Genomic DNA, 23,173 nt, shown 5'->3' with positions numbered 1-23,173 from the left:
ACATTTGTGACCGAATATTGATGACTGATGGACGGTTAGCGGCGGCACCGCGTGTTCTTACCTCCGCGAAGCCCCGAGTGTCATCAACACAGGTAAAACATCTGCCAGAATGCGTCGCGTTCAACTTCCTGATGAAGTTTGCGCCATTCAGTGCGATAATTAAAGATGTCCGAGCTGCTGTTTATGAGGAGAAGAGATTAAACGCTCAGTAATGGCGGAGTAATGACAGGTTTGGCGCCTTTTAGAGGCAGAACAACACGAGCTGAAGGAGAAAAGCTAAACTCCTGAGGCGAAGCTGCTGATAAAGCGAGCAGGAGACTTTACCTCCGCTTTACCACAGCACAGCTCGGGTTCGAGGAGAGTTTTGGCCTGGTTTGTGTCAGTATAATCAGTAAACAGCTCGTGAATTTAGCGATGGAAGCCTCTGGACCAGGTGTGTCCCCGAGGTGCATCATGGGAAACGCGCCTCCTCTGGTGTTTGCTGTATTAACTGTAATGTAATTGTGGTAAAATGGTTTTATATTCGCTCATTTCTGAACTCTTGTGATAACCTGACACACTCCATATGTTTTTTACCGCTCACTATGAATATTGGGTCTGAAACCGAACATTAGCGTCGTTTAATTGAATGAACAGTGTTGTACTTCAGGCCCAAACCTGTTCCTGGAGATCCGCCTTCCTGCAGAGGTGAGCTCCAACCCAGATCAAACACACCTTCCTGTAATGATCCAGTGCTGTTCAGGTGTGTATGATCAGGGTTGGAGCTGAAGTCTGTAGGAGGCAGATCTCCAGGGTTGAGCAGCCCTGTTGTACTTCGACAGTCATTAGGCTGATAATGGCATTTCTCTATTTAAAATGGCCGAAGAGCACTCTCTGAACTTATATTAAGGAGAGTGCGAATATAAACCCGCTTTACCCCATCGGGATGTAAATCTTTTGCTGATTCTGCAGGTTTTGTGTGTGAGAAGCAGAATGTCCGACAGTGAGGACTCAGACCTGGAGGAAGGACCCAATGTACTGAGACACAAAACCAAGATTGTGAGTATAATTCAGTCATGTGTTACCTTCACAGCAGTGGCGAGGACAGAAGCAGGAAAGTGAGGGACAACAGTGCTTAAACTCAGTGTGTAGTCAATCGGCAGTGGAGAAATGCTCGTGCCCTTCAGAGCCTGGCTCTCTCAAGGGTTTTTATTCTTCACTTTCGCCAACTGGTGAAGTTTTTCCCTCTCCTCTGTCGCCTCTAGCATGAATGGTTCTGGATCTGTAGAGCTGCGCATCAGTGGATTTGCTCTCCAGTGTTTGGACTCTCAGTAGTGATTATTAAATTACACTGAACTGAACTGAGCTGAACTTAAACACTAAACTGAACTACACTATCTCAATTTACTATGATCTTCTGTGTGAAGCTGCTTTGACACTATCTACATTGTAAAAGCGCTGTACAAATAAAGGGGAATTGAACTGAATTTCTTCTATTGATCATCTCTTATAATATATTAATATATTTAAAGAGGTGTGAGCTGGAGTATCCAACACTCATTTTGGCCTGAAAGTGGCAGAAATGTGTGTCGAGTAGAGCTGCACGGGATTGGAAAACACTGACTTAAAGCTGCATATTTTATAATTGGTTATGCAATATTGGTTATAATGGTTTACATTAGCTGACATGTCACAGTCTCATACCTTAAATGTATTTATTCACTGCAGTAGGGTTAAACCTTGCTTGTGTTTCTGGTTAATTATAATCAGAGCTCAACATTTACATTGTGTGTGTGTGTGCGTGTGCGTGTGCGTGTGCGTGTGTGTGTGTGTGTGTGTGTGTGTGCGTGTGCGTGTGCGTGTGTGTGTGTGTGTGTGGACCAGTCTTCAGTGTGAGCGGGCCTTATGTAGCCTCGCCACTGCTTCACAGTAATGAACAGAAAGCTGACAGATTAATGAGATGATATTCGGCAGAGACAGCAGTGTCTGACTGAACACACACTCTCCATTCTCTGTTTCTCTCAGGTCTATCAGCCTCAGTTCCCCTACATCCACATGGAGCCGCCGGGTGAGTGTGTGCTTTACTATCGGTGGGTCTCGTGTGTGTGTGTGTGTGTGTGTGTGTGTATATATACCCAGGATTCCCCAGGCTACACAACAGCACTGCATATTTTGTGTTTCTTTTTTCATGTCAGATTTTGGTTCTAATTCTGCATCAAGTGCCCTGCAAAGTGGACTACAGGATATTCTGTCATGATATCAGTTTGAATGGAGTGTATATGTTTAGTTCCTATAGCATTTCAGCATGTGATGTGTGAATTTATATTGTGTTTATTCATGTAGGATTATGATGTCTGTCTTCTCCAGTTAGACTGCAGGCAGTGCTGTTGTGTAGATTCATGAATGAATGTTTTAAAGGTGAATGAAGGAGAAGGGACTAGGGAAGAATGCACCCTGTATAGGGAACGTGTCAGCGAGAACACAGTTTAGAGCTCTTCTAAAGAGCTGGTCATCTGAACGGGTTTAATAAGAGATGTGAAGTATGCAGATCAGTTGAGCGTGAGGATTGAGAACTACTCATAATCTGAGTAAAGTAGCTCTTCTGAAAGAGTAGTGAGTTTCACACTAAAATGACTCCCCTTTATTCGCTTTATATCAGTGCTGTTGATCCAGCCGGGGCTCAAACCAGTGACCTTCTTGCAGTGAGGTGATTGTGCTGCCCACTGTGCCACCGTGCTGCCCTTCTTGTAATCTAATCAAGTAAAATATTATCTAAATATTGTCTAAAGACACGATCAGTGCTTGAGCTTCACCCAGGGTCTGTCGATAGTCGTGACCGCCTGCCTGATTTGTGTAAATAGGTGGAGCTGGCAGTCTCGTTATTCTCTATGCAGGAAAACCCTGTATATACACCTATAATAAGCTGACAGAACACAGGGTAACAGGTTTACAAAAACTCCTGCTCTAGCACTACATTCTCTGAGCACAGACACTGAATAAACAGCACTACGTGTATGTATTGCCTCTTGTTGAATACCTCCTCAATTGTTTACAAAGCAGCACAGACAGACACAGTGATCATCTTTAACTACATTTTAGTCTTTTAGTCTCGGATATTGCATGTTGATGTAGTCATCTATTAATTCTTGGACTGCACCATATTGGAAAAATCTAACATTGCGATATGTCCTTACTGTGCACTATATATTGCAATGTGAAATCAGTTTCACCAGATGACTTAAATCATGTTATTCGGAAAGAACTGATCATTTTATATTGATTAGGATGATTCTTTAGGACGGTGCATCTGCAGAAATATAATAAATTGATAAATACTATATACAAATGCAATAAACACTCCTGTATTGTTTTCTGAGGAGTCTAACAGCATTTGGGTACAGTAATTGAATAATCAAGTGTAAAATAATACTGCAGTCTTTGTTGTATAAATAATTCCATAAAATGAATGATTATTATAGTTATAAATTGTTCATCGTCTGATGTCTGAAGTCCTCCTACAGTCACAGGCCTAAAACAATACATGCAGATGATCAAATGTAAACCAGACTCAGCATCGCAGGTCCTGTGATGTAACTATTACTAATATTCACGCTGCGTTATCAATGCTGAAACCATATATTGTGCAGCCCTAATTGTTACCCTTGTCATTCAGTCTTCATCTCTACATAGTTTTGGAAAGAAATGAATGCTTATTAGCCTTTGTTTGTTAATGAATCTTAACACTGCTGGTTTGTGGATGATCAGACATCGTATACGAGCGCTGGTGCAGGATTAAGCTGGAGCGGAAGCAGGACCTGGGTCACCTGATGCACGTGTCTGTGTTCTGGTGGCACATTCTGCTCCGCCAGCAGGACAACCATCCCACCACCGCCTGGGCTGTGAAGATGGGCTTCCTGGACTCTAAGTGAGTGTCCCTCATGCCCCCTGACCCCTGTAAACACTTCTGAATCAGGTCTGATTTATATACGATAGACAGTGCTGAGCATAAATGAGTCAACCCCTCACAGATCTCTCTTTTACAGTAATATTTCATACAGAATTTATCATTTTGCATTGATTTGTAGGTCTGCATAAAATATACAAAGTTATACAAAATACACACCATTAAAGCACAGAGGAAAACAGAGCAAAGACAGATTGCAGTTGCAGTTGGCAGTGACTTTGTTGATTATAATCACAACTCGACACTGCAGATCCTGTGACGCAACTCTAAATAATTTCACAGCTGTAATATCTGTAATATTTGCCCTGGTCTGTGTTGCAGCGTGTCGAACGATTTGAGCTTGAAGAGGCTTGAGAAGCTGGAGATTCTGGAGAGCATTCTGGCGACGATGGAGAGAGGCGTATGTATCTGTGCAGATGAAGAGAAGATCTGCTTGACTGTGCATATGCATCCGCTTCTGACCTGCTTCTGTTGTGTTCAGCTTTCTCTTAGAGACGTGGAGAACAAGGCCAGAGCCGTGGTGTCCTTGAGCCAGCGCTTCTTTCAGGTATGTGGCTGCGCTGCGGCTAGAAGTCTAACGTTCATCTGAAAGCAAAATAAATGTTTTTAGATCTCAGTATCACTGGAGCCTTTTCACATCTGCGTGTTCCTCTGAAGCAGAAGTGGCCATCGTTTGTAAACTCAGAGTGCAGTGAATAGGAGAGCACAACAAATATCCTGTTTGATCAAATAATGACAGAAAAACTCAGCGGTGGTGTTATCAAGACTTTCAGAAAGAGGAAAACACTAGTATAAGACTGAAGAGAGAATAATGTCAGCTTTACTGTCCCTCCCCATACACTCTGCATTACACACACCTCACAAAAGAGTTATTTGTTTTGTAATTTGATGTAAAGATGGTGTAATTCATATGGAGATACATATAAATGTACATGCATCTTTTGAAAAATCTAAATATTAAAAACTGTGAGGGATTTAAGACACTGATGACCCTTAAATGCGTCATCACTGTGAAAAGGCCCCATATGTTAGTTTTAAAGTTACCTGTAATCCTTGTGTGTTTCAAAAGAATGAGAAAAAACCATTTCACTCATTAACCACACGCTCAGCTTCTTGAATATCGATGTGAAAATGGCATGTTCAGCTCAATGTAATGGTCTCATTTTAAAGAAGACTCTTGTCAAGTTGATGCTGTTTTGGTCAAAAGTTTGAGTTAAATAACACAGCCCTGAGCGGTCTCCTTTAAAGCAGAGAAACTGAAGGTCAGTATTACTATCGTAGACTAGCAGTCATGAGTCTGATGTGCTTGAGCTCAACCACTCTGAATGTCAGTGTTGTGATGTAGACTTACGCCAGATCACACGATTTTTATTGTCGGTTATGGAAGTCAGATTATGCGATTTTTGCTTTGATAAAATCTTGACTTGTCATGGGTAATGAATATGCCAGACTACACGTTCCTTCACGATCAGTCATCCTGTGATGTCTACGATCAGCATTATTTCCCAAAGCTGCAAATGTTTGTTTTTATCTTATGTCAATCTGAATAAACACTGATGCTTGCTGACAAAAGGAAAAATCAAATGCTCAAGACAAAATAATGACAGATTATAAAAAATGAGCAAATATAGGACAGAGGTTTGTGATACAACAATTACAGTGAAGCGTTAATTAAATCCTTATTTTTCTCAGAGCGAAACAAATCATCCTCCCGCACAGTTGAGGAGTGGAGGGGCACAAACAAATAAATTGTATATTTTCTTGGAAAAAATATCTATTTAAAGCAAATTTTATTTGTTTTAATTTGTATCTTTTATTATCTTTTATTATTTGTATCTTGTATTTGTTGTTGGTCTGTTATCTACTAGATGAACAAGAATAAAGAATAGCATCTGAGGGGAAGTGCTCCAAAACCAATCCGTTTCAGTGCCAAAACACAAACTAGTTTGTTCAAATAAAATCTAGCCTAAATAAAATTAAGCTGAAATATTCCCAGTTTCAGAGATGCCCATATTAATCTATTTTCATTGATAATGACAAAATCATCCATTGCCGGTGAGTATTAGTTTAATCAAGTAAATTGAATAAGCAAGACTGGCTTTAACAGTGTATTAGCAGCACTGAGTGTGTTTCCAGATTACCTTGGAAACTTGTGAGAATCAAGAAATCTGCATATTTGTGCCAGTCTGTCAAATATTAAGATATAAAATTGCTTTAAAACACTTTAATATTTTAGAGAAAGTAGTTAACGTTTGCATAACCAATAATTAATCTTTAACAAATTAAACATGCTAGCCGTTCAGCGATGGTGTTGTGAGGCGTCACAGACGTGGTGTCGGTCGTTATGAACTATGCCACATTACACGAAGGGAAGCGAATCTTGTGTCACAACACCCATTTGTCGTTTACGACTCCCCACTGCACCCTACGTCAAGGAAATCATGACAAAATCATGTGATGGGTCCAGGGCTTAAATGTGACTGATTTTTTTAAAGGGGAGGAGCTAATCTATGCCCTGCCCTGTTCATGTGTAAACTGAGATCGCATCAAACGTTGAACAAGATGTTTCAAAGCACCTCATAAGACTCTGCATGCTCACCCGTCTGTCTCTCCGTCTGTGTCTGTAGGAGGATGACTGTCTGCAGGAGGCCATCCGCTGGCTGCTGGACTGTGGAGACCCTGACCTGCGCAAGAAGCTGATGGATCTGGGCTCGGTGGATATTCGCTACCTAACACTGAGCTTCGTCTTCATCGAGTGTGAGTTTTAATGGGCATTAATGCCACCACAAAACTAAATGTTTCATGCAAAGTATTGCAGTTTTAAACACTTTCAAGCAGAGGTTGAAGTACAGTTGATCTCATACTGTGTTTAGAAGATAAAGTACACACGGTCCATGTCTTCAGTGGTTCAGTGGTAGTGCTGTAGGAAGCTCACTGACCTCTGGACAGATTTATCCATCCCCAAATAATAATCAGCTATGCAGCGATTGGCTGACAGCACAGCAGCACTATGACATCATCTCATTAATATTCAATTATCAGCCATGTACACACAACTTTGCTACGGCTTGTTAAATATCGTGCAAGATAACCTTCTACATCTGTTGTGGGATATTTATGCAGGCTTTACTCTGTCAGTTCTCAATAATTTAGCAGTTTATTTAGTTTTAACTATAGTGGATTGTCTTCTGGATGATATCAAGCATATTAATCCTGTGGCGTAACTGGCAATTTAAATACATGTTACATTAAAAAAGCCATTCAATATTTGAGAAGTGTCTGAACTCCTGCTGCATCAAATCTCACATATATTAACTCTGTGTTATGAGTGCATGACTCCTATTAAAAATAATCTGACGGGTGTTTTGAGCTGAAACTTTACACACACATTCTGTAAAGACACCAAACACTGATCTTACAGCTTGTAGAAAGGGGACAATAGGACCCTTTAAATTAGAGTTGTAATAGTTCATAAGTCTTACTTTTGCTCATGAGAGGTCATGAATTTAACATGAGAGTGTGACTTTCCAGAGTTAAAAGAGCTGCGTCTTTTATTATTCCATCTCTGTGCGTTCTCTTGTTCGTGTGGCAGAACATGTACAGCAGCATGTTAGGTTGCATCTCTTGCATTAAAGAAAGTGAGAAAGAAAAGAAAATGGTTGAATGCATCTTGAATAGTGAGTTCGTTTTCTCTGTGTCGTCTCTGATGCATGGAGCATTATGATGCATCATATTTCATGCCTGCTCGATACTCTGCCCTGTTTTAGGCATGATAATATACACATTTGAACACCCTTTTAGATGTCACATTAGTTCAGTTTTGTTTTTATTCAGAGCAAACTCTCCGTTCTTCATTAATGGGTCTGAATAGGGGATATTTTAGTATCAGTGTGTCCAGTCAATGTCTGCCAATAGCATCATGGCAGAGCATTAAAGCTAGTCTGTGCAGACACTGGTAGTATTCATTTTTACTTAAAGACTTAAATTTGATTGTAAAAATGCAACCCTGACAACACAAAAGGGAAGCAGCAACCAGAGCAGCTTCATCTGATGATGAGTGTGTGTTTCAGGACTGAGCGTTCATGCGTTCACACACTCCAGCAGCGACTCTAACAATGGTAATGATCTCTCCCTCAGACTCGCGCTATCTTCAGGTGGTGTCCTGCAGCAAGAAGAAAGCCTTGATCGAGATGAAATACGAGCCAGACTCTTGGAGTTTATCGGTAAGTGTCTTTAAGAGCAGACCGCTGTTCTGATTTACCTGTAGTCAATCTGCCTCTACCGTAAAAATGGATATATTTTCAATAGTGCTGAGCAAAGATTAATCGTATCCAAAATAAAGTTTTTTTTGGTGTGTGTGTGTGTGTTATATGTGTTATGTATTTATTATATATATATATATATACATGCTAACATAGTAAACTAAGCTATTTTAGATAGGTATTTAAATGATATCCACATGTACTTTTAAATCTAAATATAAATAAACATTTTCTTAAATATGTGCATGCATGCGTGTTTAAATATAGATGTTTATATATGGATATAAGCATGGGTTATATAAAGATAATAAACATACACAGCACACACACACACACATATTACATCTAAACACATGTTTATTTTGGATGTGATTAATAGCGAGTCATTTCTGCCCAGTAATAATATTCAAACATATTTTCAAATATAAAGGAAAATGTACAATAAATGGCCAAAACATGTATTTGCAGAGATGTTTTTTTAAGTATATTTACACAAATATGTTTTGAAATATATTTAAGCAACTATATATTTTTGTACATTTTGCAATCTATTATTTGCAAATTCTATCTATCTATCTATCTATCTATCTATCTATCTATCTATCTATCTATCTATCTATCTATCTATCTATCTATCTGTCTGTCTGTCTGTCTGTCTGTCTATCCTTCTGTCTATCTATTCATCTGTCTGTCTCTCTCTATATCTGTCTGCTTGTCGATGTATTGATTGATGGATGGATACAGTAAATCATAATTATAATTTTATTTGTAATAAGTGTCATTACAGAAGATTAAACATGAATTAATTCTCACTAAAGCTTTGACTCTGTTTGTTTTAATTGTATTAAATAAATGTTTCATTTGACAGTTTGGTTGAAACATTTTAAGAAATGTTTTCCTGAACACCACAGATACAGCATGTGTTTAACAGGCATGTTGGTCCAGCAAAATAATGTTTGTACTGTATGGATGTACAGCTGGAGTGTGTGTGCAGTGTGAACACGCCGTGATTCTCACGCTCATATCTGAGGAATTGTAATGAATCTGTTATTGTTTGTGTGTTTCAGAAAAGTGATGAAATGAAGAACAAAGGAAACGAGCATTTTCAGAAGAAGAAATATGACGTAGCCTTCAAGTGGTACTCTAAAGCCATTAAATACCAGTGAGTAGCAGAGCGCCTCTCTTGTGTGTTCATCCGCTCCTGTTGCCGTGTGTTCATCTCTCATCGGTTTGTTTCAGCCCGAATAACCACATCCTGTACGGGAACCGAGCGCTGTGTTTAATCCGCTCTGGAAAATATCTGTGAGTTACTGTATACCTGCAGCACACATTATTCAGGAATTAGCTTGATCAGCCGTACTGACTGAGGGAACTGATTTCAGGAAAGCACTCGGAGATGGAAAGAGAGCCATTGTCTTACAGCCGGACTGGGCCAAGGTAAAGCTGAGCCTCACACGCACTGAATATCAAACCGATCCCGTCTGAATCTGCCATGTCTGTCTTTATCTCACACAACTTCTGTCCAAACTCCAGAGTTCTTCAGCAAACACTGCGGTTCTGTGAGAAATATAATCCTGTCTGTCTGTGATTGGCCAAAACTCTTTCTTATGTGTGTTTTAGCCAACAGGAGCTACCGTACATTCTCTAGCGCGCCGCTGTTAGTGTTTCCGCTTTTGGGTTGTTTTTTTGTGTTTTATAAGCGTCTGGATCAAGCACAGCTCCGTCTACAAGGCCATGCTATACCCTCCTGTTCATCAGTCAAGTGCTTTAAAGAAAAACAACCTAATCTCCTGTAAAACAACAGCGAAAAACAACCCAATCTCACCTGTATGAACGAACACACAGAGCGACCACAAACTATCATGTGTGTTCTGTGTGTGTCAGTAACTGATATCAATAATCACAGCTCTGCATCGTCTCATGTTGATGATGGAACAAATCAGAATCCTGAGTATTTCAGTCAATATTGTAATCGTGATAGAGTGGGTCACATGATAAACAACTGATCTATTTAAAGGTTTTTAATCTATATTGTTCATCAATGAAATCGCTAACACTGTTATATAACCCTGTATATATTATAGAGTATTAAACTGTACGATTATTCTCTAGTAGAATGGCTAGCTACAGTAATATCTGATGCGCTGTGCTGTGTTAAGGGTCATTATCGGTTCTGTGATGCGCTCTTCTACCTGGGCGAGCACCAGAGGGCTCTACTGGCCAACCAGCAGGCTCAGGATGCCTGCAGAGCTGATGTGGAGGGACAGAAAGACCTGCTGCAGCAGCACGAGCGCTTCCAGAGCGAACTGCAGGAGGCTAGAGGTGCAGATCAACACACACACACACACACACATATATACACACATATACATATATATATATACATGCATACATACATACATATCATACACATAACACACATACATACTCTATAATCTAACACACACACACACACACACACACACACATATATATATATATATATATATATATACATATACATACATGTCATACACATAACACACATGCATATTCATTCTATAATCTAACATACACACACTCTCTCTCACACACACACACACACACACACACACACACACTCACTCCTCATTTCGCTTGTCTCAAGCAGACATGAAGACCAAGAAGCCGGACCTGAAGAAGGTTTCCTCTAAAGCGAGGTGGGTGTTTGAGAGCTGTGTGTCGCTGCTCTGTGTTTGAGCACTCGGGTTACAGTGTGTGTTTTCCACAGGTCACACACTGCCGGCGAGAGTTCAGCTGCACATCTGAAGACCAGCGCTCCACCAGAGCCGCAGACTACGGTGAGACGCGCATCAGAAACACACTCCACTCCATCTGTGCGCTCTTAAGGCTGATTTATACTTTTGCGTTGAGCAATCGGTGTGACCCACAGCATGTAGCCGTGCATTAATACTCCTGCTGCGGTGTGTGTCGCTCTGCAGTAACACTTCTGAAACACTAGATGGCAGTAGGTGTTGATGTTCCTCTGTGTCCAGTTTCTTCACTGGTGTTGTGTTTTTCTGAACGCTACCTTTCTGTACAAGTAGCTCAAACTTGCTCATTCAGAGGTGGAACCGGCAGACGTGCAGCAGCTTTAATCACGAGGTGAACACAAACCAGAGTCTCCATCTGGAGCTCCTTCACGGGACTCCACACTTGTAAACACTCGCTTCATCAGGCTCGCGGCTCTCAACAGCGCCCACACTCATCAGCGCTACCAAGCCGACCAATCACAGAGTTTGCGATGTGTGTCATTGTGATGTGTAGTTAAATTTTTTTGGGAGGTGCACGTCAGCATCAGCATCAGCGTCAGCCACGGCGAGGGCTATGTGACCCAGTGAAAGCTGCACCGGACCTCACGCGTGCAGCCGATGCAGAAGTATAAATCAGCCTTTACCCCCACGTTCATGAAGATGCTCTGACTGAGGGGACCTCCGTCCGGCCCGCAACTGACGTCAAAGTATAAGGAGATTCGGCCCCCCCAAAGCATTATTTTTGCATCACTATCATTGTTGTGCAGTCACATATAGGCACTTGTGGTTTTGACCCCCCCACCTACTGGACATTTAAAGTACTGTACTAAGTGTTCGGGTTACTTTCGGTTTCTCTGTGTGCGGTCGAGAGTAACGCCCAATTCACACGAGGCTTGACAGAGGGCGTGTCTGAAGTAGGGTCTGACTCGGTCGTCATAGCAGTGTCAGCCAATGAAATTAGTCAGCAGTAGGCCACTGCCCGAGCTGGTGTATTTGCATACAGCGATCTGATTGGCTGACGCTTCTGTCTGCGCTTAAAAATTTGAGCAAGTCCCAAATTCTGCAGCGAGCAATGCCTCTGAAGCGGCGCTGACGGATCCACAATGCAGTTCGGCAACGCCTGACGTCACCTATTCAAAGTGAATGGGAAGCGTTGAAGCTAATGCCCTGACGCACGTACAGATTATTTTTTAATTATATGTCTGTAAGTGCTCTGTTTTTACTAAAGCTCTATTTTTGGAAATATTCAAGACTCATTTAATTATTATTAGTTTTATACTGCCTCTATTGTGTTGTACAAACACATCTCCATGGCTTACACATTATGCTGCTGCTGTAAATGTGATCATTTAATAATAATATTATTAATAATATTCGATTCAGATGGTCTCATTTAATAGATTTTCCTTGTATACATATTAAGATTTGTGTAAAAATGTGCATTAGTTAAGTTTAACTGCTGGCTGAATTAAACATGTGAAAGTAAATGTGAATATATACATACACGTTTCCCCTCTGTGTTGTAGTTTTACAAAAGAAAGACACATTTGCCAGTAAAGTCTCTAAAGTTACCCAGACTGCTTTCTGCTCTCTTAGGCTGTCTGCTAAATCTGCTGTCTTAGACGATCTCTTAAACTTTTGCTTTAGCAACAATTAATTGGAACAGAATTATTATTATTACTATTATTACTATTATTGTTATTATTATTATGCCTGTTATGAATTTGTAGTGTTTTATAGCAGTGAACACTACCTCTTCAATATGTTCAACAAGAAACAAAATGGAGCTGTGATGCTCTGGGGAAGAGCGTCTGAGTGCATCAGTTACTTCAGCTTTACACTTTTTTTGTTGTGCTTGAATGTTAAAGCGGCCCTACTGTGAGTGATCAGTCACTGATGTGGCCCCCTGCCTATTAGAGTTTAAGACCCCTGTATTAAAGAGTGATGGTGAATCTCATTACTGTACTGTTGTGTTTCTCCAGAAATCTGAAAAGCAGAAACACCAAGACGACACCTCAGGTGAGCCAGAAACAACACTTCTGAATTGCTGAATTTAGTTTTCTGAGTCCTGCTAAACGGGGCAGTCCAGTTGAGTCTGTGTGATATGGAGAAGGCTGGAGGCATGCTGGGTTTCTACTTATAAACAACTTTGGAGGAACTCACTGCTATCACACACACACACGTCTGAGAGCTCTCCATATAATCAGGTCTTATCAGCTGTTTTGTTCACCGCTGGTCCTTCTTACAGTAATACAGAGAGTTTGTGTTCAGGGCTGCGTCTGAAATCACACACTTCCCCACTATATAGTGTGTTAAGAACAGTATGTGAGTGAGTAGTGTGTCTGAATTCATTGTATTGTAAACAGTATGCAAGATGTTCCTGGATGATCTACTGCTGCTGAGAGTCTGAGTGTGCCTCCAGTGGATGTTTGCTGCGCTGAGATTAGATTTTGTTGCTTAGATTAGATTTTTCATTAGAATAAACTTATTATTAACATTAAAGTATTTGCTTACAGAAGATACAAGAAATGCACAGTTTAAAATGTTATTTACAGAGTAGTTTTACATTTAATATGATAACAATGATGATAAATATCACAATTTATATTGTTTCCAAAAGTGCAAGTTATTTATTTTCATTTGTAAGAAGGTTTTAGGCAGTGTGTGTTTTAATTTGAGTTGTTCAAAGGTGGATGTTCAGCTAATAATCACAGATAGTGTGTGTTTCCTGTAATTATTTTGAAGTCAATAAAGCATCCTCCATTCAGAAATCTCTCACTTGTAATATGTGAGCATATTTACTCTACTAAACCTGTCCGGGAACTATGAAACTATGAAAAAACCAAATAAATTTAATAATGGTTCATTATTCGTTATCAAGCTTATCAAACTGGTTGCGGGAAGATTGTTTGGAAACAGTCTGCAGGGTGTAACCTCTTAAACGGAGGAAAATCAAAACATTCAGGGTTTTATCTCATGTGGGATTGAGTTATCAAACTCTCTCTCTGGAGGAAGTGAGCGTGACTGACTCACTGTTTCCTGTGTGTGTGTGTTCATGTTTTTATATCCCAGTAGGGACTTAATCCTGAATTCAGGTCTCATGGGCACCTCAATTGAGGGTCTCACAGATAATCAAGCTTATAAATCATCCAGAATGAGGGATTGTATAAATGTAAAGCTACAGAATGTAGAGTAGAAGCGGACACCATACACAGTCAGTACAGTCTGAGTGTGTGTGTGTGTGTGTGTGTGTGTGTGTGTGTGTGTGCGTGCGTGAGCTCCTCCCTCTCCTGCTGATTCTTCATCAGAGAGTCGCTGTTCAGAGTGGATCTTCTGGTCCTGCAGCTCGTGGTGTTCCTGTAGCAGGAGTGTGTGTGTGTGTGTTCTCAGGCGTTTCTCTGGAGATCTCCAACATGCGGCACATTAAACCCATAATTCACTTGTTTTCAGGGCCTTCAGGTGCTCGAGCACACACTGAAGGAAGAACAGACAGACTGCGAGACGTCAGCAGGTAAATAACCCCACAGGAGCATTAGAGTGGAGGGAGTGTGTTGATTGCTGGACTGTTTGTTGTTGTGGTGTTCATCTACACGACGCTGATCTCGCATGTGTGTCTGCAGTTTGTTAAAGTTGATATTTTAATAATGTTAGGGTCAGGTGACTCTGGGCAGATTTACTTTCATTTCGCATGTTGTGTGAGTTTCAGAATCAGTCACTCTGGAGTGTTTTCACTGCACTAGTTATTGATGCTGAAACCTGAAGCCGTCAGATAACCGCATGACTCTATCAGAATGGTGTTGTGTGTCTGTAGTGTTAGCTTGAGATGAAGCGTTCAGTCTTCTCTCCTCCAGCAGTGATGTGCTGATCTGTGTCTGTTTCTTCTGTCCTCTTGTGTTCTAGTGAATCGAGTCCTCGCAAGCCTAAAAAAGCTTCATCCAGCACTGCAGAGAAGCCGGCGGTGCGGAGCAAACTACCAGCGGCTGCAGACAGAGCCAGTGCGCCTGCGGTGAGAGTTTCTGTACGTCTGTCTGTCTCTACTTTTGTCTTTCTGTCTGTCTCTGTTTGTTGTGTCTGTTGCTTTGGTTTTACACCGTGTGTGCGTGCGTGCGTGCGTGTGTGTGTGTGTGTGTGTGTGTGTGTGTGTGTGTGTGTGTGTGTGCGTGTGTGTGTGTGTGTGTGTGTGTGCGTGTGTGCGTGTGTGTGTGTGTGTGTGTGCGTGCGCAGGAGGTGGTGAGCGCAGCAGCAGTGAGGGAGCGTTTCTGTGCTGCTGTACTGGAGGCTCATGTGGCTCTGAGTGACCAGCGCTGCCACAACGCTCAGCAGTCTTTCAGTGTGGCGCTCGCGATCCTGGAGTCCAGCAGCACCGCGGTACACACACACCATAATAAACACACACAACACAGCAGAGGGTTCATTCACAGGCTTCACGGCTGCTGGAAATGGCTGAGTTTTCTTGCTAAAGTTTGAGAAGTGCTCAGAGTTTAGATAAAAAGCTGGAGACTATAGTTGTGGCTTTCATAATAATCTATCATACTCAATAGATGATCAATATTAACTGTTTAAAACAAATCAAACATGACACATTTAAGACGTGAGTTATATTTAAGAGAGTAAATGACAGTCATCCAGTGCTGGGCTTTTGAAGGTGTTTGACTGCTGTGAATGTGTGTTTCAGGAGCTGGGCTTGACGGAGCTGGATAAATCTGTGCTCCTGTATGGATATGCTACGGCTCTGCTTGAGATCGGACAGCCTGAGGTAATGAATGCTCTAATACTAACATTAAATGAGCTTGAATGAACATCTCTCCGCTCATTCAGTAAAGCAGCAGGTGAACAGAATCAGTCCACACCAGAGCAGATCTGACCATCTTTACCTGCATGAAGCTGTGGTCACGCTGGGCTTTCTCCCTATAGACTATCATTCAGACGCACGCGAATGCATCAGAGCGGAAACACAAGCTCGTGCCACAAGTTGTGCAGTTGGCTGTGTTGGAAAGTTCAGGCTTGGTGAACTCTGACCTTGCATCACGTGATTGTGTTAGACCAATCGAGGATTAAGTCATGACCTCTCTGGACAGAAGTTTAAAGCATGGAGCAGTCGCTTTATTTATTTATTTATTGCCTAATCAGATGATGTCTAATCATCTTGTTTAATCCCGCCCCTCTGCGCAGCACCGTACAACAGAATTTTGGCATTAATGCAGCATTAGCCTGCACGTTCACTGGACTGCGCTGAACCTGACACTAGCTGTGCCTCCATCCAAACATCTGAATTAGATTCATGCACAACACTAGAATACAGCATACATCAGTGAATAAAGCAGCGTCTCCATATAATGAGAAACTAAAGAGAATAAAACCTCCTGCTGAACTGGAGCAAATATGAGGCTGAGAAGTGTTTAGTATGATCTGAGATTCACTAAAAATGACTTGTCATAATAACAATAACCTATAATCAGTCTGAGAAATGATTTAGACCCAATCCCAAATCTACCCCTTACCCCTCACCCCTCACATGACCGTGCAGAACGGTGGGTAGGGGTGTCCCAATTCTCTTTAGCTAGAAGGCGTAGGGCTAAGGCAAAGGGCTAGATACCCCATCAAACAGATGACCACACTCGAAACACCAACTGACCCAGCCAAGGCTCGAACCAGAGACCTTCTTGCTGTGAGGCGACAGCACTACCTACTGTGCCACCGTGACGCCCAGATTGTTCAAATATTTTATTGAATTATTGTGTGTGCGTGCGTGTGTGCGTGTGTGCGTGTGTGCGTGTGTGCGTGTGTGTGTGTGTGTGTGTGTGTGTGTGTGTGTGTGTGTGTGTGTGTGTGTGTGTAGGAGTTGGCTGAAGCAGAGAAGTTATTCACCAAATTAGAGTCGACAGAGAGGAAGTTTCAGTCTCTGGTGCATTATGGGATGGGCAGAGTGTTTCTGAAGGAGAACAGGTGAGTGTGTGCGAGTGCATGTCGCTGCTCTTCCTCCTGAGTGTGTGTGTGTGTGTGTGTGTGATGTGTGACGCGTCTGCTGTTGTGCAGGTTTGCTAAAGCGCGTGAGTGTTTCTCTAATGCGCTGCTGATGATCCAGAGACACATCACACCTGGCAAACTCACCTGGCCCACCACCAGAACTATAGTGGAGGAGACCCAGCCGGCCTGGCTACAGGTACACACACACACACACACACACATACACCTGTCTGACCTGCAGCCCAGTCAAAGAGTCAGCTCTGGATTCTGATTAGCTCTCGTTTGAGGAGCTGCTGTCTAATGTTGCGTCTGTGTGTGTGCATGCTGAACTGTGCTCTCGGCCCTGCAGAAGCACCTGGAGAGCCTGGTGGAGGTGTGCAGGTTTCCTCCTAAAGCAGACGCTGTGTGTCGCCATCAGCAGTGTGTGTCGCACAGCATCCAGATCTACTTCAGTGACCCTGACTTTAAGGTGTGTGTGTCAGAGACAGAGAGTGTATGTTGCAGTAAAAGAATGTGTGTGTGTGTGTGTGTTTGTGTGATGAGCGTTGTGATTCTGAAAATGTGATTGTGTGTGTGTGTGTGTGTGTGTGTGTGTGTGTGTGTGTGTTTCAGGGGTTCATCCAGCTGGTGTGTTGTCAGAGCTGCAGAATGGAGTTTCATATGAGCTGCTGGAAGAAGCTCAAAACACTTTCATTCACTGATAAGAATGACAAGGTGAGGCGGACGCGTGTCAATACACACACACACACACACACACACACACACACACAGAGGCAGAAAACTCATGCATGTTTCTCTCTTCACTGCAGGATTTTCTAAAAGATTCATGTTTTACGCCAGACTGCGCTGGGCAGATCTGTCACATTCTAATATTTGGCTCGACGGGGCTGATAAAGTGTGAGGTGAGACACACACACACACACACACACACACACACAGTCAGACAGGTGCTGTTTACTGTCTTCACTCTCTGCTCTTCTCCTCTTCTGTCAGTTTAAATCATCTATTCCTAAAGTCAGAGCTGCAGGACGCTCCAGACTCCGGCAGCAGTGTACAAGGTGCTCATGTGTTCTTCATCATCATCATCATCATCGGTCTCGGCTGTGGTGTGTGTTCTGCTCACTGCTTCCTCTGTCTGCTCCTCAACAGTATTAAGAAGTTGAAGTCTAAAAATGATCGAAAGCTTCGGCGGAAGCAGCAGAGGTTGGCGGCGCGTTCATCACATCAGGAGAAAAGAGAAGTAATGTGTGAGGATGCAGCTAAAGAGCAGCTGGCGGACAGAGGTGTGTGTGTGTGTGTGTGTGTGTGTGTGTGTGTGTGTGTGTGTGTGTGTGTGTGTGTGTGTTTACTACATGAGGAGCACGTCTCAATATTCTTCTCTCAGTTTCTATCCTGCTAATCTGCAGAACAGTCAGTGTGGGTGATGGGGCTGGGCAGAATGATGCTGTATATCAATAACGCAGAATAAATTATTAAATATTTAATATAATTTAAAATTAATAACAAGTGTGTGTGTGTGTGTATATATATATATATGCATGTATATGTATTTGTTATTTACTTATTTATTTACTTATTCATTTATTTACTTTATTTACTTTATTTACTTATTTGCTTTATATATTTACCTATTTACTTATTTGTTTATTTACTTATTTACTAACTTATTTACTTATTTATTTACTTATTTAATGACCTATTTACTAATTTATTTACTTTACTTATTTACTAACTTATTTACTTATCAACAGTATTTACCTACTAGTTTCATTATTTATTTACTTATTTCCTAACATTTATTTACTTACTAATTTACTTTTTTTACTTATTTACTAACCCTATTTACTAACTTTATTTAATTTACTTACTAACATATTTACTAACTTAATTACTTTATTTACTTATTCATTTATTGACTTTATTTGCGTATTTATTTACTAACCTATTTATTTATTTACTCATGCTGCAGTATGTAAATGAGTGGGTGTGGCTTATTGTGCCTGAGTGCCCGGAGCACTCCTCGTAAGATCAGCTCAGCAGTCCGCTGTTCTCAGTGATATAGATGGATTACCGGGTTTAAACTGTGAATGTGAGTACAGAATAACTCATATCTGTTCTGATCATCTGTGTTGTTGTTCTGTTCTGCAGCATCATCCAGAGACTGTATTTATATGGACCGTGTTTTACAACAAATTCATGATAACAAAGCACTTTTTAAAGAAGAGCCAGTGAGTATTTCTTGTTTTTGGGAGCATCTGCGTCCGTGGCTGGATTTGTTTGAGAGTAAAGGACAGGAGAGCGTGTTAAACAGCCGCAGAGATGTGGGGGTGCTGTCGGAGTTGGTGGATCTGCTGCTGGAGTCCAGAAACCGGGTCTGGGCTCGAGTGTTTATCCAGACGCTGGGCTCCACGCTTCATATCAAACCCAGACTGCAGCACTGGGCTCAGCAGCTGGACGACACGGGTGCGTTTACAGCTTATGTTCTCTCTGTGTGCGTGCGTGCGTGCGTTTTGGCCCCCAAAATCTTATTTTGACACATTTTGGGAAAATATGTTGGATTGTTTAAAGAAGGCATCAGTACACACTGCTCAGACGGACTCCCCTTTGGTGATGTTGGAGCTGTTTTGATTGTAAAGCCATAACAGCAGATAATCAAGCATTCTTGATTGTTGCCGGCTTTGGCTGTTAGGGAGAGGGGCAATGTGTAATATTTACTGTTGATTTATCAGTTACAGTGCAAAATAAGATCAGTTTCCAGCTTTTATATGGAGTATAGTATGTGTGAGAGAGAGACGCACTCACCTTGATCTGTCTGAGAAACTCAAGATAAGCCCTCAGCTCTCAGAACACAGTAAGAGCTGGGGCTGCACAACATATGGTTTCAGCACTGATATTGCAGTGTGTACATCCGCAATAGTCACAGCGCAGCATATGCAGTGTTGAGCTTGAATTATACCTGACCAGGAGCTTAAATATAACCATAATAGAGCAAAGGTTTGTCATTTGCATGTGTTTTTACAGCATGTGACTGAGCATTTGAAGAGAGTTTAAAACATTTGGGCACAATAAAGTGTGTTTGGGGTGTAACAAAGATTAATTGCATTTAATTATTAATACATATGTTCTGTCTTATCCTAATGGCAGATCATTTAGCGTGTTTTAAGAGAAAAGCTTTTTCTTCTGAAGGAGAAAATAATGCAATATTTTGATAGAAAAGAAATGAGACCATGCAAAGCAGTTTATGCATTATTACTGTACCTGAACAATGCTCGAATCAGCAGAAACCCAACAGAGCTGTTCATCAACTGTGTTCACATCACAATATTTATTGCAGAAAAATAAAACATCACAATATCAGATATTTCCAATATCCTGCAGATTTAGTAAGTGTATTTCTGCACACACACTCCACTGTTTTACTCCATGTTAAAGCCAGAAAATCTTCAGCACAGGCCCAGCTAAAGGGTTAATGCTGACCCCTGATCATCAACAGTAGACTCGCACACAGTGTCCCTCTCTCCAACAGGAAAACAAGCAGCAGTCAGTAATGCATGATTATCTGCTGTTATGGCTGTACAATCATTAAATGTGATTATAATGGAGGTCAATGGAGGAAAACAGCCCCAACATCACCAAAGGGGAGTGAGTCTGAACTGTACACAAGCGTTGAGTTTTAATTGTGTGAACACTTCAGTTTCAGTAATTGTAGTTTATCAGAGATAAAAGAAAGCGTCCAGTGCTGAACATGCTTAGTTTACATTTGTAGGCAGATGATGAAAATATAGAGCACATGTTTGTATATGATCCTGCTCTAGACTGATGTGTTTGGCTGTGAAAGCGCATCTACAGGTACTTCTGTAAACATTTTCCACAGCAGAAGAACCATAATTAATGAATGTGTTTTAGTGAGTGTTTAGTAAAATAACCTTTATTGTGTCTCCTCCCTCAGGTCTGAAGGCTGCCGAGTCCTTCATTGGCCGCTATCGATCTCACCTGGAGGATCTGGAGCTGAAGCCTCTGCTTTCCTTCTCGCCGCTGCAGGAGTCGCTCGTGGAGAAATTCGGCAGCGTTACGGAGTTATTTGACCGTGACGATTTTACTGTAATGGAGTACTTAAGACAAGCTCCCGCTAAAGAAATGCGTCTGTTTATTTGGACTCTAGAGTCGAGTCGAGAGCGATATCAGAGCTGTCACAACATTCTCGATCAATATTTTGAAGACGGTACGTACGTCACAATAGCAGCTCAATGATCTAAACCGTTTGTCTGATTGATTTGGTTTGTTTTGTCTGCAGATGCTGTTTGTTTAGTCATTAAAAAGACAGATGATGATGAGCACATGGTAAGAAACACGTACACCTGAAGAGATAAGGCCTTTATTATTAATGATGACTAGATTTGTGTCCACACCAGCAAATATGGATGATCCGGTTATGTGCGTTTCTGTCTGCATTACCACTTGTGACCAGCAGGTGTGTTTTTCTGGAGCATCTGACCAGTGAATCCAGCTCGTGTGATCTATCTAATTAAACTGTGGATTTAGCAGTCGCAGGCAGTGTAGTAGAATAAAAACAACACTCAATATTCTTTTCCAAAGGAGGCTTCAGTGTGCTAGCCTGGATTACAGAACCTTCATGCCATTTTTTTGTCATCAGGAAAAGCTCCTCCACAGTGTCCTCTGTAGCTGTCAATTGCACGAGCCCTTAATGTTTCGGTGGATTCTGATTGGCTGTTGGTGTTTTATGATTTATTAGCTGGAGTAAATAGTTCTGAACGTCATCGCAGTGATATCGAAAGCTGTGGGCTGAACTCTGCTGCCGTTTAACATCCAGAACCATTTTTACAATGATGTATTGATCCTTATGGTGCTTGGTGTGATCAGCCCTTTAGTCTGAGTTTGGGTTGTAGTGATGTGTGTGTGTGTGTGTGTGTGTGTGTGTGTGTGTTTCAGAGTTCTGTATTTAAGAGTAAAAACAGACATCGCAAGAAGAAGCATAAGGAATTAAAGGTGAGTGTCCTGAGTGATGTCACTGCAGGGAACAGTGTGTGTGTGTGTGTGTGTGTGTGTGTGTGTGTGTGTGTATATTTCAGTTGATTGTGCTGTCTGGAATAACCGTGTGTGTGTGTGTGTGTGTGTGTGTGCGTGTGTGTGTGCGTTTCAGTCTGTTATTGTGCTGTCTGGAATGAGAGCGGGTCATTCGAGAGATGAGGATGATGATGATGAGCTGTTCTCTGAGGAAGACTCTCTGTGAGTGTATCCGCGCCGCTGCTCATCTGGTCTGTGGATGGAGTGTGTGTGGTGTTTTGTTAATGGTGTTTCTGTGCTCTTCCAGACTGTTCCTGAATGATGTGGATCCGTTCAGTGTTCCGGATCACCTGCGCTATCAGCTGGCGGAGTTTGAGGAGAACTATAGCGGATCCGCACAGCGCAGCTACTACGAGCGCATACTGGACAATCACCCTGACCCCACCAAAGAGACTTTATACGAGTACGTGTGTGTGTGTGTGTGTGTGTGTGTGTGTGTGTGTGTGTGTGTGTGTGTTGAAGTGAAGCTGGTGTTGTGCTGCAGCAGTGAGTGATGCTGAAGTGTGTGTCAGTTATTTCGCTCAGGTTCTGGAGGAGCACGGGCCCCTGTGTGCCACGGACCCGCTGCTGGTGGGCGAGCTGCAGAACTTCCCCCTGGAGGCGCAGCAGCAGATCGCAGATGCCGGCGGGCTGCAGGCCTTCCTGCTGCAGTCTCTGCGCTTCACCATGACGGAGCAGCTGATCGGGCTGATGAAGCACGCTGTGTGTCTGTCTGAGAGCAGCAACACACACTCACACCCACAGATCCTCAACCCCTCCGCGTCTGAGTTCTGGCCGCTGTCTGAAGAGCCTCTGTCCAGCACAGGTGACCCGCTGCTGCTGCTGCCCGACCCGTACACTGATGAGGAGGATCAGCTTTCAGCAGCAGAGATGACGGAGTCCGACACTGAAGAGACGCGAGCTGATAAACACACTGCTGTGTGTGCACAGGTGAGTGCCCCGCTCACTGAATTGATTGACAGGTGCTCATTAACATGTCTCCATAGTAACGCGTATAAACATGTCCACAGAACAGGATTAGCAAAGAAACTGTGATTAAAAGCTCTGTTCAGCGCTCTGTGATCAGCTGCAGCTCCAGAATGAGTTTCACAAGATTAACACTGATCTAAAACAGAGCATGTGTGTAATGAAGATCGCTGTATCAT

General features: G+C 42.0%; 1 protein-coding gene across 1 annotated transcript in view; it reads left to right on the top strand.

The window, feature by feature from the left end:
- ttc3 (tetratricopeptide repeat domain 3) overlaps nucleotides 1-23,173 on the top strand; it is a 31,765-nt gene continuing 8,592 nt past the window's right edge. The window contains 33 exon segments of the mRNA XM_056466502.1: nucleotides 1-92; nucleotides 952-1,038; nucleotides 2,005-2,047; nucleotides 3,745-3,904; nucleotides 4,265-4,343; nucleotides 4,425-4,490; nucleotides 6,571-6,700; nucleotides 8,081-8,166; nucleotides 9,273-9,367; nucleotides 9,445-9,507; nucleotides 9,588-9,642; nucleotides 10,365-10,527; nucleotides 10,832-10,883; nucleotides 10,955-11,024; nucleotides 12,959-12,995; nucleotides 14,427-14,487; nucleotides 14,877-14,994; nucleotides 15,201-15,344; nucleotides 15,652-15,732; nucleotides 16,816-16,922; nucleotides 17,013-17,139; nucleotides 17,293-17,412; nucleotides 17,556-17,657; nucleotides 17,753-17,845; nucleotides 17,937-18,001; nucleotides 18,093-18,226; nucleotides 19,092-19,406; nucleotides 20,893-21,165; nucleotides 21,238-21,284; nucleotides 21,894-21,950; nucleotides 22,105-22,190; nucleotides 22,276-22,431; nucleotides 22,541-22,958. Of these exon segments, the coding sequence (XP_056322477.1) occupies nucleotides 21-92; nucleotides 952-1,038; nucleotides 2,005-2,047; nucleotides 3,745-3,904; nucleotides 4,265-4,343; nucleotides 4,425-4,490; nucleotides 6,571-6,700; nucleotides 8,081-8,166; nucleotides 9,273-9,367; nucleotides 9,445-9,507; nucleotides 9,588-9,642; nucleotides 10,365-10,527; nucleotides 10,832-10,883; nucleotides 10,955-11,024; nucleotides 12,959-12,995; nucleotides 14,427-14,487; nucleotides 14,877-14,994; nucleotides 15,201-15,344; nucleotides 15,652-15,732; nucleotides 16,816-16,922; nucleotides 17,013-17,139; nucleotides 17,293-17,412; nucleotides 17,556-17,657; nucleotides 17,753-17,845; nucleotides 17,937-18,001; nucleotides 18,093-18,226; nucleotides 19,092-19,406; nucleotides 20,893-21,165; nucleotides 21,238-21,284; nucleotides 21,894-21,950; nucleotides 22,105-22,190; nucleotides 22,276-22,431; nucleotides 22,541-22,958 (3,762 nt within the window). The 5' untranslated portion in view covers nucleotides 1-20.

The sequence above is a fragment of the Danio aesculapii genome, chromosome 10, assembly GCF_903798145.1.
Source record: "Danio aesculapii chromosome 10, fDanAes4.1, whole genome shotgun sequence".
Lineage (NCBI taxonomy): Eukaryota > Metazoa > Chordata > Actinopteri > Cypriniformes > Danionidae > Danio > Danio aesculapii.
Note: the sequence above shows the minus strand (reverse complement) of the source record. Positions and strands in the feature narration are given on the sequence as shown.